At 60.3% G+C, this 16,432-nt stretch overlaps 2 protein-coding genes across 3 annotated transcripts in view; one reads left to right on the forward strand and one right to left on the reverse strand.

Annotated features, from left to right (window-relative positions):
- The window catches only part of LOC144260047 (uncharacterized), a 317,403-nt gene that overhangs the window by 94,758 nt on the left and 206,213 nt on the right, over positions 1–16,432 (forward strand). The gene's annotated exons all lie outside the window — the stretch shown is intronic.
- ZNF467 (zinc finger protein 467) lies at positions 4,255–11,486 on the reverse strand. 2 transcript variants are annotated; one of them, XM_077808564.1, is made up of 6 exons: positions 11,306–11,486; positions 9,890–10,209; positions 8,513–8,628; positions 8,010–8,123; positions 7,188–7,307; positions 4,255–6,787 (listed from the first exon to the last, which is right to left on the reverse strand). In XM_077808564.1, the coding sequence occupies exons 3-6, from the start codon at positions 8,544–8,546 to the stop codon at positions 5,184–5,186; spliced, it is 1,872 nt and encodes a 623-aa protein (XP_077664690.1). In that variant the 5' UTR covers positions 8,547–8,628; positions 9,890–10,209; positions 11,306–11,486; the 3' UTR covers positions 4,255–5,183. The 2 variants fall into 2 exon arrangements, with proteins under 2 accessions (XP_077664690.1, XP_077664691.1); XM_077808565.1 differs by lacking the exon at positions 8,010–8,123.

The raw sequence follows: 16,432 nt of genomic DNA on the forward strand, positions 1-16,432 counted from the left end.
CAGCAGGAGAGAGGGCTAAGGTCTGGCTCTCCATGCACGCTGTGTTCATTAGCAGAGCCCAGGGCCGGGAGCTAGGGGCTGGGTGAGAGGAAGGAACCCTCACTAGGGGTATGTCTACACTACGAAATTAGGTCGAATTTATAGAAGTCGGTTTTTTAGAAATCGATTTTATATATTCGAGTGTGTGTGTCCCCACAGAAAATGCTCTAAGTGCAGTAACTCGGCGGAGCGCTTCCACAGGACCGAGGCCAGCGTCGACTGCCGGAGCGTTGCACTGTGGGTAGCTATCCCACAGTTCCCGCAGTCTCCGCTGCCCATTGGAATTCTGGGTTGAGATCCCAATGCCTGATGGGGCTAAAACATTGTCGCGGGTGGTTCTGGGTACATATCGTCAGGCCCCCGTTCCCTCCCTCCCTCCGTGAAAGCAAGGGCAGACAATCGTTTCACGCCTTTTTTCCTGAGTTACCTGTGCAGACGCCATACCACGGCAAGCATGGAGCCCGCTCAGGTAACCGTCACCATATGTCTCCTGGGCGCTGGCAGACGCTGTACTGCATTGCTACGCAGCAGCAACCCATTGCCTTGTGGCAGCAGACGGTGCAATAGGACTGGTAGCCGTCATCGTCATTTCCGAGGTGCTCCTGGTCTCCTGTGGGAGGTTGATCAGGAGCGCCTGGGCAGACATGGGCGCAGGGACTAAATTTGGAGTGACTTGATCAAGTCATTCTCTTTAGTCCTGTAGTCAGTCCTATTGAACCATCTTATGGTGAGCAGGCAGGTGATACGGATTGCTAGCAGTCCTATTGCATCATCTTCTGCCGAGCAGCCATGAGATGTGGATGGCATGCAGTCCTTCTGTACCGTCTGCTGCCAGCCAAAGATGTAAAAGATAGATGGAGTGTATCAAAACAAGATTTGTTTTGTACTCATTTGCAAACCCCCACCCCCCGTCTAGGGGACTCATTCCTCTAGGTCACACTGCAGTCACTCACAGAGAAGGTGCAGCGAGGTAAATCTAGCCATGTATCAATCAGAGGCCAGACTAACCTCCTTGTTCCAATAAGAACAATAACTTAGGTGCACCATTTCTTATTGGAACCCTCCGTGAAGTCCTGCCTGAAATACTCCTTGATGTAAAGCCACCCCCTTTGTTGATTTTAGCTCCCTGTAAGCCAACCCTGTAAGCCGTGTCGTCAGTCGCCCCTCCCTGCGTCAGAGCAACGGCAAACAATCGTGCATCTGAGTTGAGAGTGCTGTCCAGAGCAGTCACAATAGAGCACTCTGGGGTAGCTCCCAGAGGCCAATACTGTCGAATTGTGTCCACAGTACCCCAAATTCGACCCGGCAAGGCCGATTTAAGCGCTAATCCACTTGTCAGGGGTGGAGTAAGGAAATCGATTTTAAGAGCCCTTTAAGTCGAAATAAAGGGCTTCATTGTGTGGACAGGTGCAGGTTTACATCGATTTAAAGCTGTTAAATTCGACCTAAAGTCCTAGTGTAGACCAGGGCTAGGTGTGTAGGCCACTCATTCGCAGGTGGGCGCTTGACTTGTTTCCTGGTTAGTTGTGTAGTTTGGCTAGTGAGTACTGACCTATGCACGGCCACCTACCCCCTAACAGCATCTGCTGGGGCCCCCAACATGGGGCACAGGTGTCTCTCCTGCCCTACCCAAAGGAGGTGTCGGGACAGAAACAGCGACAGAGAGCGATGTGGGGGAGGGATAGCTCAGTGGTTTGAGCATTGGCCTGCTAAACCCAGGGTTGTGAGTTCAATCCTTGAGGGGGCCATTTGGGATCTAGGGCAAAAATCGGGGATTGGTCCTGCTTTGAGCAGGGGGTTGGATTAGATGACCTCCTGAGGTCCCTTCCAACCCTGATCATCTATGATTTTATGATGCAGTGGGAGAGTGGAGGGACAAGGAAGAGCAGACAGGCAAGGACAGCAGGGCTGGTCCAGAACCTGTCCCCCTCCCCCAGCAATACACCCACCGAGCTGAGAGAGCTTTATCGTGCCCGTGCCCACGGCTGATCTTTAGGGACTCTGCAGCCCCAGAGTGGCCAGGGCACATGCAAAGGCCCAGCTCCAAACTTTGGGCAGGCCTGGTCACTGGGCTGCAGTGCCTTACTCCTGTGTCCATGGCAATGGGTACTTCAGCCTGGCGCCAGCCCCACCCCAGAATTGCCCCTTGATTTTGCTCAGCTTTGTGGTGGGTGGGTGGCTCCCCATGCTGTGGAGTTTTCTTGAGGGAGACTCTGAGCTTTGCTCCCAATTCCTGGCTACCCATCTGCTCAGTCCTGCATCTGTCTGGTTCCCAGCCGTGCCCCCAAGGCTGCCTTTGCCCACCTCTTGCCCTCAGCTCTGCGCCCCTGCTGAGGTGTTTGCAATGACTGCTGCCCCTGCAGGCTTCAAGGAGTGACCAGGCGGAGCAAGCTGCAGGGTCTGTGTCCCTGGCTTCCCCCTCAAGGGTCTCCCTGGGGGCCTTGGCCAGCACTGTGGGCAGAAAGCAGCTCTCCCCTCACAGCCCAGGCTGGGCAAGGTCCCCTCCCCTGTCAGAAATGCAGCCAGATAGTTTCCCTCCCCTATCTCCAGGACTTGGATGGCCGATTGTACCACCGGCCCCGCCAGTCTCCTAACTATGGAGCTCAGCTGCCTCCCCCCTCAGCTCGTGGATGGAGAGCATCGGCTGTGCCCACCCCACACAAGGGCTGAAGGGGTAAATTAGACCAATTAACCTGTAGACCACATCTGGAGAAGAGCCAGGGGATGCTAAGGCCTAACTTACTGATGAAGCCCAGCTGAGGGAGGAGCTGGGCTGGGTTTATAAAGCCAGAAAGCTGGCAGCAGAAGGGGGCTGCAGTCACTCCCAGGGAGAAGCACTTACAGTGACTCCCTCTGAGGAAGTTAGAGCTGGTTCACCCAGGGAAGAGGGGGACCAGAAGCTGTAGGAAGAGCAAGGGACAGCAGACCGGTTACAAGGTGCAGAGCCCCGGGATTAGTGAATGGCCCTGGTTTCCCTACCGGTTGCTGGGGAAGTGGCACCATCAGGACAGTGTCGGAGAGGACTGCCTGGGACTGGCTGTGTGGAAGGACTTTGGGTAACCCCCAGAAGGGGAACTACGTAGTGACCTGGCCAGAGGGCCGAGTCCGGAAGAGGTGGCTGCAGTTCCTGGAGCGAGGGAGGAGCTGCAGGGTGAAGATACCACCCGTGGAGGGTGCAACGCCTGGCAGAGCTAATCCCCAGGATGGGCAGGAGAAGGCACCACCAGCAGTCAGTGCACCCTGGCAACACAGAGACGCTCCCCTGCTGCCCACCAGGCCTGGCACCAAGCCCCCCTCAGCCAGGAGCTAGGGGTAACCAACCAAATCCACGAGCGTGACGAGCAATTTCTGCTGCGTGCCCCAGACAGCGATCAGGGCCCCATTGGACAGTCCCTGCCCAACTGAGCTCATGAGCCATCTCCACGCCTGCTCCTGCTCCCCAGCCCCACTGTCTCTGCGTTGCTTGTTAAGACAGCTGGCACCCGGGACAGGGATGTCAGTACCACAGGTTCAGGGAGCCGGGGGGTCAACCTGCTGCCCACAGCAGGCCTATCTCTGCCCTGCCTAGGAGATCCTGGGTCAGGGATGGGGAAGAGGGAGCAGCCTGCACAGCTCAGGGAGGCTCTGCTCCACCCTCCCTCTGCACCCAGTCATTTCAAGCTGGGGAGGGAGGGAGGAACAGGTCCCTGTTGAGCTGCCCCCTCCTAGGCGGAGGGGAGGGCCTCCCGGGCTGCAGGAGGAGCAGAGGTGGAGAATTGCTGGGGGCTGCAGAGCCAGAGCCGACATCTGGAGTCGAAGGGGCAGGAGAGGCACAGAATCAGCTGATGCGGGGACAGAGTGATGCAGAATGAATGGAAGTAGAGCTGGGGACACAGGCAGGTGGGGACAAAATTAACTCCTTGGCAATTGTGCTTTGCAGGGAGAAGCTAGCAGCCCTCCTGCCATGGCTGTAATTGGTGTGATTTCACCCAAACGGGACATTAACTCTTTTTTTGCTCCAACACTACTGGCAGATACGGCGGGAACTTCTGAGCAGGTCCCTCTCGGTCCCAGCTTCCCCACTCTGTGACCATCTCGCTGTGGACCCAAGCAGATCTTGCCGATTGTTCTCAGCGCCAAGCCTCTGCTTCCCACCCTGGAGGGCTCCTCAGAGACTCCCCAAGACGGGTGTGAAGAAGGAAATGCCTGGCTCACAGCACTAGCCAGGCAAAGGGCTTGAGTTTCGTCTTTAATTACAGAGGGACATTAACATTCAAATGCCCCTTTGCTTGGGGGTCCCCTGCTGTGCCCCCTCCCAGGTGGAGAACAGAGACACCCCACCCCCACCCCTTCTTGCTCACCCAAGTTCTCGCTGGACCAGTGCTGGGTGCCCTGGCCAGCGACTGGGGAACTGAGCAGGCTGAGAAGCCCGCTTCCAACCCATCTCCAGCACCGTTTGAGAACACTGTTTATGGCACCATTTGGCTCAGGGGAACGGTATTATCCCCCTTTCTAGTTTAGGAATGATTCACAGATGAGTCCTAACCCCATCTCCTGCCTGGTCAGCTCTCCAGGCAGGGTTAAGGGCTTGTCTCGCAGCTGCTGTTTGATGGACAGGCTGAGGGCAGCTGCACCCAGTGGTGTCCCTGCCCATGCGGGCTGGGCTGTCTGAACCGCACCCTGGGCTCTCATGGCACGTCTGGGTCAGAAGCAGGTCTCGCTGCAGGACACTCAGGCAGATTCTCTCCTGTGGCTTTGTGTGGCTTCCCAGTTCTCTCTCTCCTGTCCCGTCCGTACACCGGAGTGCGGGATTGAGGGCGACTGGCAGAGCTGTGTGGGTGGGGAGCCCCGAGCGGGCATGGCAGGGCCAGGCTGAAGGGAGGATCTAGAGAAGGACTGCAATGGCTGGCTGTCGGGAATGAGGGGCACCTGTGGGGAGGGAGCCCTGTGCTGGATTAGCAGGGGGCTGCAGGTGGGTCTGAAGTGCATGAGCAGAACCAGGGTGACCTGGAAGGACTGGAATACGGGGGCTGGGATAGCACAGCAGGGAGGGGGGTTACAGGCTGGCACTGAGGGCACAGCATCTGCCCGCACTTTGTCCAGCTCACAGCAGAGCAGCTGGTCGCTCGGCGTGGTGAGCCCTGCGAGTCACTAGTCCCCCACCGCTAGAGACAGGCTGCCTGCTGGCTCAGGGGGTCGTGCACAGCCCAGGCGCTGCCCCTGTCCTTCTGCAGGGGGGCAGCGTGGGTACGCTCATGCCTCAGGAGATGCGTCTTCCTGCTGAAGCTCTTGCCACACTGGGTGCAGATGTAGGGCCGGTGGCCCGTGTGCACGGCCTGGTGCCGGACCAGGTTGGTCTTGGAGCTGAAGCGCTTGCCACACTGGGTGCAGCCGTGGGGGCGGGTGCCGGTGTGCACGGCCTGGTGCCTCACCAGGTGGGACTTGCGGCTGAAGCCGCGGCCGCACTGCTCACAGATGTAGGGCCGCTTGCCGGAGTGGGCCTTGGTGTGGGCGATGAGGTTGGGCCGGGAGCTGAAGCTGCGGTCGCACTGGGGGCAGGCGAAGGGGCGCTCGCCGGTGTGGACGCGGCGGTGCCGCACCAGGTGCTGGTTGTGGGTGAAGCTGCGGCCGCAGTCGGGGCAGGCGAAGGGGCGCTCCCCGGTGTGCGTGCGCTGGTGCGTGGTCAGGTTGGGCTTGTGGCTGAAGCTCTTCTCGCAGTAGGCGCAGGCGTAGGGCTTGAGGCCCATGTGGCTGCGCAGGTGGGCAGTCAGGTGACGCTTGTCGCTGAAGCCGCGGCCGCACTCGGCGCAGGAGAAGGGCCGCCCCTCCCGGTGCAGCCGCTGGTGCGACGTCAGGTTCTTCTTCCAGCTGAAGCTTTTGCCGCACTCGGAGCAGGTGAAGGGTTTCTGCTCCGGCGAGGTCCCCGGGGATGGCGTTGCCACCCCTGGCAGCCTGCAGGGGGCACTTGTCTCCAGCTCGGCCAGCTCCCCCGGCCCCGGCCCCGGCCCCGGCCCCGGCTCCGGCTCCAGCTCCGGCTCCGTGTGCACGCGCTGGTGCCGCACCAGATGCTGCTTGTGGGTGAAGCTGCGGGCGCACTGAGCGCACGGGTAGGGGCGCTCCCCGGTGTGGATGCGCTGGTGCCGGATCAGGTGCGTCTTCTTGCGGAAGCTCCGGCCGCACTCGGCACAGGGGAAGGGCCGCTCCCCGGTGTGCGTCTTCTGGTGCGATCCCAGGTGGATCTTCTGGCTGAAGCAGCGGCCGCACTGGGCACACTGGTAGGGGCGCTCACCCGTGTGGATGCGCTGGTGCCGTGTCAGGTGGGCCTTCTTGCTGAAGCCCTTGCCGCACTGGGCGCAGGGGAAGGGCCGCTCCCCTGAGTGGGTGCGCTGGTGGGCCACCAGGTTGGGCTTCTGGCTGAAGCTGCGGCCGCACTCCCCGCAGGCATAGGGGCTCTCCCCAGTGTGCACCCGCTGGTGGAGCCGCAGCGTCAGCTTGTCCTTGAACCGCCGCTCGCACTCGGTGCAACCGTACGGCTTCTCGGTCAGCAGCTGCCACTGCTGCAGGGCCAAGCCCGGGAGGTCGCCGTAGCTGCCGTAGTCCTCCAGGCTCGGCCTCTCCAGCTTGCACGCGCCCAGGTAGCCGTGGCCCCCGTCAGGGTGCAGCAAGCCGCTGCCCTGTAGCTGCCCCGACAGCAGCGCCTCCGCGCTGAGACTCGCGGGCCACTCCTCGTAGTCCTCCTCCACCTTCACTGTCCGGATGAGCCAGTCATCTGCCCGGGGTGGAGGGGAGAGAGAGATGGGGAATCAGACAGCCTGGCACGTCGGGTAACCCACTGAAGCCACAGACCCCCTGCCATCGGCCAGCCACGTTCCTGGCTTCTTCAGGGACAGATCCACGCCCAGCAATTCCAGTACCTTCCCCTGCTGAGCTACCGGTGCGGCTCCCGCGGCCCAGCGAGTCCTGGGAACCGGGGCCAGGGATGTGAACGGGGCCCACAACGCGCACGCCTGAGTGGTCCCCTCGCTGGCCAAGGGCTGACTGGGCTGGGGAGACTAAGCACCTCTCACCGCAGGGCTGGGGCACATTGGCAGCGGATGGTGCCAGGGAGTTTGCTTGGCTGCTCAGGCTGCCCAAGCTTGGCAGATACAGCGGGGGGGGGGGGGTCTCACCTGAGCAGCTGCTCTCAGGGCCTTTTTGTCCTTCCAGACCCCTCTGCTCCCCGCCACCACGCTGCTGCTGCTGCTCTCGCTCACCTTGCGGGACGATCTCGGGCTTGGGAACTACGGATCCTGTCCGAGGGGGAGAGAGAATGAAGCCCAGATTCCCGCATGCTTCAGGAAGTGTCACAAGCAGCCCAGGAGTGGCTGGCTGCACCTCCCTCCATCTCCTAGGGTTTTATAAAGTCGCCCATCACCGTGGCATCAGGGCACTGGAAGGGCAGCAAATGCTGGCTCTGGCAGACCAAGAGGAGAGGGGAGTTCCACTGCCCCGCCCTACGAATGCCATCAGAGGCTCCCTCCTGCATCCAGCACGGGGCTACCAGTCGCTGGCAGCGGCACTCGGAGAGAGGCAGCCCCATAAGCAACCGCGACCCGAAGCAGGAAGGGTTTTGTGGGGCCACAGCAATTGCTCAAAGGGCCTGCAGCCAGGGACAGGCAGCCAGCACCAGTGCCACGAGCTCACGGCGCTATGCGGGGGCTGCTACAGCCTCCAGCTCAGCCCCCAGGAGACGCCTGCCAGGCGCGAGAAGGGCTCCTGCTTCCGACAAGAAGGAACGAAAACCTCAGGCCAAGCACCAGCGATGACAAGTCGTCTTGGCAACAGCTGCAGCTGGGGTTCAGCAGGACCTCCAGGCTGGCAGAGCAACAACCGTGCCCGGATCCTCCTGCCGCTGACACGGCACAAGCACTGGTCAGCCCACGTCCTCACTCTGCTTCCAGGACCTGGAGCATCTCGCCTGGGAAAGAGCCCTCCCCTTGCCCCTAACTGACCTGGGCTGGCGCTGCCAGGGGCCTCCCTCTCCTCTGCCTCCCCAGGAGCCTTGGCACAAGGCTCTTCGGCTTGCTCGATACGTGGGACAATCTCGGGTTTGGCGACGGGGGACCCTGCATGAGACACAACAGAGGCTGCTGGTCACGTGCGGGGCAGGCCTGTCCACCGCCGGCTCTCAGGCACAGCAAACCCAGTCGCCCCAAAGCTGATGGAGGGTACGTTTAGGAGAGGAGTCCGGATAGGGCCGTAGTCCCTGCGGAGACAACACTCCTGCACAGTGCCACTGGACTGGGGTCGCAATGGCTTCTGGAAGCAACAACTCCTGCATGAGCCACGCACCAGAGGGCCTGCCTGTTTGCAGCCAGGAGAGAGCCCCTGACACTGTAGGTGCTCCATTCACCAGCCCCCCAGGGAATTTAGGGGGAGGTGCCCCTCGCTGGCTCTTCCCGGAACACTCCCTGTGCAATGCGGGGCACACCCGGCAGGTGGGGGCTGTTTTTACCCAGAGCAATCATGGCATCATAGTTCTCCCTCATTCTGGTCTTGTGCTGCTCCCCGTGCCGCTCTGCCACTGCTCCAGAAGGGAAGGGAGGTCTGGTCCGCACACCTCGCTGGGACCTGCAACAACAAGAGATACCTGCCCATCAGAACATGCAGCTGAGTGAGCAGCATGCCTAGTGGGCATACCCCAGCGGATCCCAGGGGCTTTGGAAACGTCCCCATGGGCTAATCCACTTCAGCTCTGGGGCAGCATCACAATCAGGGCTTGGTGCGCTCTGGGAGAAGCTGGGCCTACATTCTGCAGCCTCTGGTGGAAAGTCTGCAGCAGTTTCAAGAACATTCAGAAACGGAGATTTCTGTGGACACAGGGATGAAGCTAAGCAGCTTAGCTCCACGCTCTGTGTTTGAATGTTAAATCCGCTTTGCCTCACGCTGTCCTCACACACTCCATTTTCAACGTGCTATCGAATCCTGGAACAAAACTACAGAACAGCTTTGCAGACATCTTCCAGGGGCAAGCTGAAGGTCTCGGCCGCTGGGGGAGGGGCAACTGGCAGCTGGAAAGGGGTGGAAGATTGATTGACAGTGTGGGGTCAACACATCGGCTGGATGCTTCTGCCCAAATAGTTAGCACTGTTGGGTTATTACTTGCTATCTGTAGGGTTCAGAGTTAACATCCCATTGAGATGAATGGGGCAATCCACACCCCTCCAAGCTAATGTCCCTTAGCTCAGGCAGACATCCCTGCGCGGCTTACACTGGGCTCCAGCTTTCAGCATCTCATTTGTTGCTATGAGGGCAAGAATCATTTTTTAAAGTAGGGCTGAGCAGTTGGAGCCCAGATCTGCTCACAGGGCGGATGGTACGATTGGGACCCTTGTTGTGCCTTAGATGTTCATCTTCAGGCTTGGCTCCTGGCTGCTAGTGACGCCTTTATCATTAGGATGCGGGATCTGCTTGCAGCCCTGCCCCCATCTTCTGGTAAATGAAAATTCTCGCTGGCATTAAACAAGGGACCGTCCCCCAGTATCATGTGCGGAGGCATCACGGGGAGAGCAGACAAAATCCGCCTGCTGGGGCACAGTGATTCAGCTGGCGCTCTGCTCCCTGTGTGCCCCATGCCCCTTCGCGTACGTCTACACTGCAATAAACCCGGGGCGCCGAGGCTCAGGCCCGGGGCAGAGAGCTCAGGCTGCAAGGCCATAACACCGCAGTGCAGCTGTTCTGGTTCAGGCTGGAGCCCAGGCTCTGGGACCCTCTAACATTGCAGGATCTCAGAGCCCAGGCTCCAGCCCGAGCCTGGATGTCTATACTGCTATTTCACAGCCTGAGCCCGGGCCAGCCATGCTGCAGGCCTTTCACCGCGGTGCACACGTACCCTTAGTGACTCCTTTCTACTCCTGAGCTGGGTCGGCTCCGCAGGGCCATGGGGGGGGTCTGCGTCCTATTCTGGCTCCTGCTCTGGGCTCTCCATTGGCAGTGATGGTAGGCGAGGGGGAACGACCCAGCAGGGCTGTCAGAGCCCAGGCAGGGTTTGCGGGGCTGGCAGCTCGGGCTCTCAGCGCACACGGTCTGGAGCTGGCCTTGTCTCCTTGGCGTGCTAGCACGTGGCTGCGGAGGAGCTTGATGGGCTGCGTAGAGGTGGACGTGTCCTGTCAGGTCCGACTCCTCCCAGCTGCGTTTGGACACGCTAAGGCTCTGTGGTGAAGACAAGGCTAGTGAGATGGCGAGCCATGGTGTTCTCGCGGAGGCCTCAGTCATGGGCACAGCACCTTAGCTAGCAGGTACCAGCTTCCCCAATAGCCACAGCTTTACCTCTCCCCATGACCCCCGTTAACCCCTTCCTAGCCCTATTAGGTGGCTGTGGTGTCCCCTGAGCTCACAGGGCTTCACGCCCCACTCCAGACAAGGCACGAGTGGCTCTTCACTCTGTGACTGAGACCAGCAACATTGCCTGGGCTCCTGCTGGTGTCTCCCTCCAGCAAGGAATCCCACCCCAGGGCTCAACCCTACTGAGATTGTCCCAGCAACTGGGGTGTCTGCCGCAGGGGCCATCCCTCTTCCCCCTGCCCATGCAGTCTCTCCCCTGCCCTCCCCCAGCTGCCCAGCCCTTCCCCCTCTCTGGGCTGGCTTTATCACCTCCCCTTCCCCTGCCATATGGCCTGGCCTCCCCCCCTGCACAGACCCTCTCCCTCCCCTCCTCTGCAGAGACCCTCTTCACCCCCTCCCCCACAGACTCCCCTCTACCCAGACCCTCTTCCTCCCTTGGTGCAAGGCCTCGCCTCTGCACAGACCCTCTTCCTCCCCTCTTCCCTGCTGTACGGCCTCCCCTCCCCCCACTCTGCACAACCCTTCTTCCCCCTCCCCTTCCTGTACAGCTTCCCTTCCCCTCCCCTCAATTCTTGCTTCATTTCGCCTTCCTCTTCCTGCATCGTCTCTCCCCCTCCCCCAACTCTGCCTAGAGTCTCCCTTTCCCCCCCCCCGTGATCCTGCTGTCTCCCTAGAACTTCTCCCCCCCTTTTGCCCCTCCCCTCCTGTCTAATCTCCCGCCCCTGCCTAGATGGTTCCCCCCCCCCCATTGTTAAGCCCTTCCCCCACCGGCCGCGGGCTGAGCACAGGGCGCAGCGGGGGACTCAGGAGTCCCCCCCTCGTGCTGCTGCATCAAAGAGGGTCAGGAAGTGCCCCCCCCCAGCACATCCCAGCGGCGCTGAGCTCTCCGCGTCCATCACCGCGGCGTCGGGCGCCCCCCTGCTCCAGCTGCCCCGGGCGCAATTCGGCCCCACGCGTGTCCTACCTGCGCGGCAGCCCCCACGGCCACGCGTGGCCCGGCTCCCCGGCGCAGCCCCCGCTCCGCCGTAACGGGACCGCACCTGGGGGGGAGCCTGGTCCCGGGACGGGCTGGGGGCTGCCGGGGCGGCGGGGCCCCCTGCTCCCTCCTGCCGGAGGCGCGCCAGCCACGAGCCGGGCTCGGAGGCGCTGGGCAGCCCGGCGGGGGGAGCGGCCGGGCACCCTGGGAGCTGTAGTGTTCCTGCGGGTACCCGCGGGGCCCGCGGCAGGGAGGGGACTACATCTCCCAGCAGCCAGCGGGCGGGGACCGAGCAGCCAGCTGGCCGGGGCGCCGGAGAGAGGGGCCCGAGCCAGAGCCCGAGCCCGAGCCCGAGCCCGGCCTGCCACACCTGGGGTCAGCCGCGGGGCCGCCCTGCTCCCTTTCTCCCCGCCTGGGGGCAGCCAGGCCCTCTGCCTCGCTAGCCCCATGTGCCGGGGGTGTTGGAGCGGGGGTCCCAGGAGGTTCGGGAGACAAGAGGGCAGAGGTCATGTCTTCTCCTGGGCCGGCTTCGGGGGTGGGACAGACCCGCTTTCCAGCCAGGCCGAGCTCTTTCTCGGCCGTGGGAAAGGGGCTCTGAGCGGAACCGAAACGCAGGGCTGTTTGGTGTAAGTCTTGCCAGGGCCCATGCAAGGTGGAGATAAACCCTCTGCCGCCATAGGGCAAACAGCGGTCACTTCCCCCACGTTCTGCGAGACCCGTGTACGACGCTTAGCCCGCTGGGGGCCTAGCCAGGACCCCACAGTGGAGACACTCCCCCCCGGGGGAAGGGCGGCGAGCACAGGACTGGGGGCTCTGTCACCCTTGTGCAACGGGGAAAATGCCCCGATTCAATCATTGGCCTAACTAGCCAGAGCAGCACTGCCCACCGACGCCAGGGCAGAGCCACCCCGGGTCTGGGGATTGACCCTGTGTCCCTTTGTCATCTCTGTCCCTGAGCCAGTGGCAGGCGGCTCCGTAGTGCCATGCTGGCTGCCCGGATCAGGTCCCCTTTTGCGACAGGACTCCTGACTGTCTGAGGTATTTTCTCTGTGGTCTCCCGCCTAGCTCGGACACTGCAGCATAGCGCCTCTGTCATGCTGGCTCTCCTCCCTGCGTCCGGGCCCTGCTCTGCGCCTCCCGATTTCTAGCTCTAGTCTGGTCAGTGACTCGGCGCTTGGCAAGAGGCTGCCTTAGTTCCTACTTCAGGGTGGTGAGGGGTGGCCGTGGCCCCGCCTTGCAGAGCGGCTGGGTGGATGTTGGTAAATGGCTGTAAGGCAGGCCCGGCTCTGGCAAGGCTGCCCTGGCGTCCTGTCCCCTCCAGGACCTAGCTACACTGCTCTGCCCTTCTGGGGGAGCCTCTTGGGGAATCGAGGTGTCTCCCCCTCCTGGGCTCTCATGCACTAGCCCAGTTCTGCTGTGGTTTGGTGGCAAATGCACCAGGGGAATGTTTTTGGCTAAACTCCCTTTTCCATGGCACTTCAGACCGTTCCTGGAACAGTTCTATTCGCCATGGGCTTTGGGGAAGGCTTTTTCACACCCTAAACAGCGAGCTAAATTTTCCCAGACAGGGTCCCTTCCATGTTAGCCCAGAGCTGGGCAGGGGCACAGCCTGGTGTTGGCAATGCCCACCGCAGAAGCTCAGCAGCGGAGGGAGTGATTCCGGCATGGCTGGATGGAGGACAGAGATCATGCCTAATCCTTAGCGGTAGCTTAACCGGCCCCTGGACATGCCATTGGCCACAGCTGTTCTCTGGCTGTAGCCAGCTCAGCCTGTGCTGTGACTCGGAGGCAGCCAGCTCCAGGGCAGGTTAGTACCTGGGGGAGCTCCCCAAGGAGCACCGAGGGGCCCTCAGAATTGGTGCTGGGGACTCAAGATGGGGGAAGCAATGTGCTAGGTGGTGCTGCCTTTTGGATGAGATCCAGACGGCACCAGGATCACGTTCAAAATCAGGAGTCAGATCCTCCCAGATCAGGAGATGGTTAAAAAAAAAAAAAAAGATGAAAGCATGTTGTTTGGTCTGTCTGGTGTGTTTTGAACTCCTGCTGCCTCCCTGTGTGTGTGCGTGCGTGTGTGTGTGTGTATGACAGAGAGAGAGAAGGAGAACTGGTGTTGCCACTAGCTAGTGAGAAATGTGGCAGGCCTGCAGGGAGTGGAGCTGCCCTGCGCTGCTGGGCTCTTTCTGCTCCCTACTTCCCCCACTGCCCATGAGAGCAGTGTCAGCTGTTCCCTCCCCCCCCCCCCACCCCAAAACTCTTCCTGGCTGGCGAAGGGGGGAAGAGTGTGCTGTGTGTCTCTGCAGCAGTCCTGATTGGCTGCTCTTCGCAGGGCAGTGGGGAAGGCAGCCAATCACAGAGAGGTTCCCTACTCCAGGCCATCAGAAAGGCATGAATGGGGGAGTTTCTGGCCGCACTGGGGCATTGGATCCAGCGGGGGCTGACTTTGCGTCACCTGCCGTCAATGCACAAGAGGTAGCCACACAGAATGCGCGCCCCCAAGATTCAGAGCCCCTGTGCGCTGCTCGGGGCGGACTCTGCGTATCCTCTGCTCTCCCCGGAGGGACGGGGCGGATTCCATCCCTTCCTGTCCCGTTCCCCCCACCCCCAACTAGACAGGACAGGCAGCATTCCCACTCCCACTGCGTGCCCCCTGCACTGGCTCCTCTCCCCCGCCTACACCCGGCATTCACTTATCCCCCATACTCCCCACCTTTCCCCTCACATCCGCCCTTTCTGCCACGCCACGTTCCCCCGCAATCGCACGCTGTCTTCTCCCATCCCCCTTTCCTGCTTCCCACCTCCTCCGGGCACCCCAGACATCCCTGTCCTACCAACTTCCGCACTGTGGGGGTGAGTCTCCAAATCTTTGGGTGTGTCTCTTAATGCCCCAGCTCCTGGACTCAGGTGAGTTTCGTGAGAATCTCAGCTTTCTTGGGGGGGGAAGGGAATGTACTGGCCCTCTTGGCTGTGGAGAAAAGCTGGGGAGCGTGACCCAAGTTCCCCCTGCAGACTCTCACAACAGAGGGCCCAGCACCACGTTCATCATTTTTGAAGAATCTCATGATTTCGGGGGCCTGACTCATGGTTTTAGAACACTGGGGTTGGTGAGACCATGAACCCATCATCCTCCCTGCTGCGGAGTGATGGCCTGTCACCGTCTCCTTAAGAAGGACATTGTAACCCTGTGCAGAAAGAGGGGGTTGAGCATTGGAAAGTTCACCAAAGCACAGTTAATTGTAAAGCTGGAGGAGGATGACCGCTCTAAGGAACAGATTCCTGACCCCAGATGGAGCTATAGCAGGATCTGGGAGCAGCTGGAGTGGGAGCCAGGCATCGCCAAGACTCCTGTCCCCGACCAGATGGGGGTCTTCATGATTGGGTTCCCCATCCGGGGATCGGAGACGGACGGGATTGGAGCTGAGTCCGAGAGAGCAAGAGGACTGTGAGAGACAGCGAGAGCCCGAGAAAGAGCTGCAGAAGCAGCAGCAGCATGAACTGGCGTTGTGGGAGCGGAGAGGCAGAGGGGACCCCCCAGGGTGAGTGGGGATAGATCCCGGGGGGCCAGTTCCGCAGGGAACCTCAAGACTAAATTGCTGCCCCTGGTTAAGGAGGGGGGGTGTGTGGATGCCCACCTCACTGCCTTTGAGCAGGCTGGCGATTTGAACCAGGGGGACCCTACGGAAAAGCCTCGGTGTCTAGCTCCCTTGCTGGGTCCCAAGGCCATAGACTCCGTCAGCCCAATGGGTGGGGAGGTGGACGGGCTCCCACTCCTGACCCCAACCTATATGTCTGTGTGGAGTTTCCTGGGGTCAGGCCCCTCGGACCTCCAGTGGGAGCGGAAGGTGATGGTCAATGGGGAGACATTCCTGGGGTGGCGAGATCCTGGGACAGAGAGAACTGGTGTCAGGCCCCGGGTGGTGCAGCCTCAGATGCTGAGGGGTTGTATGAGCTGGGTGAGGGTCCCAGGGACGAAGCCCCTCGCCCTGCCTATGGCCCAGATCCCTGTGCAGACCCAGGAGGGGTCGGGCTGGCTGGCCGTTGGGGTGCTCCACGACACCAGCTACGAGACCCTGTTGTGGGGGGACTGTGTCTCTTTGGGACAGGATCCAGGCCTTGCTCCGGTAACTGCCAAGGGTTTGCAAAAAGAAAAGGAGTACTTGTGGAACCTTAGAGACTAACCAATTTATTTGAGAATGAGCTTTCGTGAGCTACAGCCCACTTCATCGGATGCATACCGTGGAAACTGCAGCAGACTTTATATACACACAGAGATCATGAAACAATACCTCCTCCCACCCCACTGTCCTGCTGATAATAGCTTATCTAAAGTGATCATCAAGTTGGGCCATTTCCAGCACAAATCCAGGTTTTCTCACCCTCCACCCCCCCACACACAAACTCACTCTCCTGCTGGTAATAGCCCATCCAAAGTGACAACTCTCTACACAATAAGAAAAGGAGTACTTGTGGCACCTTAGAGACTACAGTTTCCACGGTATGCATCCGATGAAGTGAGCTGTAGCTCACGAAAGCTCATGCTCAAATAAATTGGTTAGTCGCTAAGGTGCCACAAGTCCTCCTTTTCTTTTTGCGAATACAGACTAACACGGCTGTTACTCTGAAATCTCTACACAATGTGCATGATAATCAAGGTGGGCCATTTCCTGCACAAATCCAGGTTCTCTCACCCCCTCACCCCCCTCCAAAAAACACACACACAAACTCACTATCCTGCTGGTAATAGCTCATCCAAAGTGACCACTCTCCCTACAATGTAAGCATAGGGGACAATTTCCTGGTGCAAGTGCTAGAGGAGCCAACTAGGGGGGGCGCTTTTCTTGACCTGCTGCTCACAAACCGGGTAGAATTAGTGGGGGAAGCAAAAGTGGATGGGAATCTGGGAGGCAGTGACCATGAGTTGGTTGAGTTCAGGATCCTGACGCAGGGAAGAAAGGTAAGCAGCAGGATACGGACCCTGGACTTCAGGAAAGCAGACTTCGACTCCCTCAGGGAACGGATGGCCAGGATCCCCTGGGGGACTAACTTGAAGGGGAAAGGAGTCCAGGAGAGCTGGCTGTATTTCAAGGAATCCCTGTTGAGGTTACAGGGACAAACCAT

The sequence above is a fragment of the Eretmochelys imbricata genome, chromosome 2 (genome assembly GCF_965152235.1).
Source record: "Eretmochelys imbricata isolate rEreImb1 chromosome 2, rEreImb1.hap1, whole genome shotgun sequence".
Lineage (NCBI taxonomy): Eukaryota > Metazoa > Chordata > Testudines > Cheloniidae > Eretmochelys > Eretmochelys imbricata.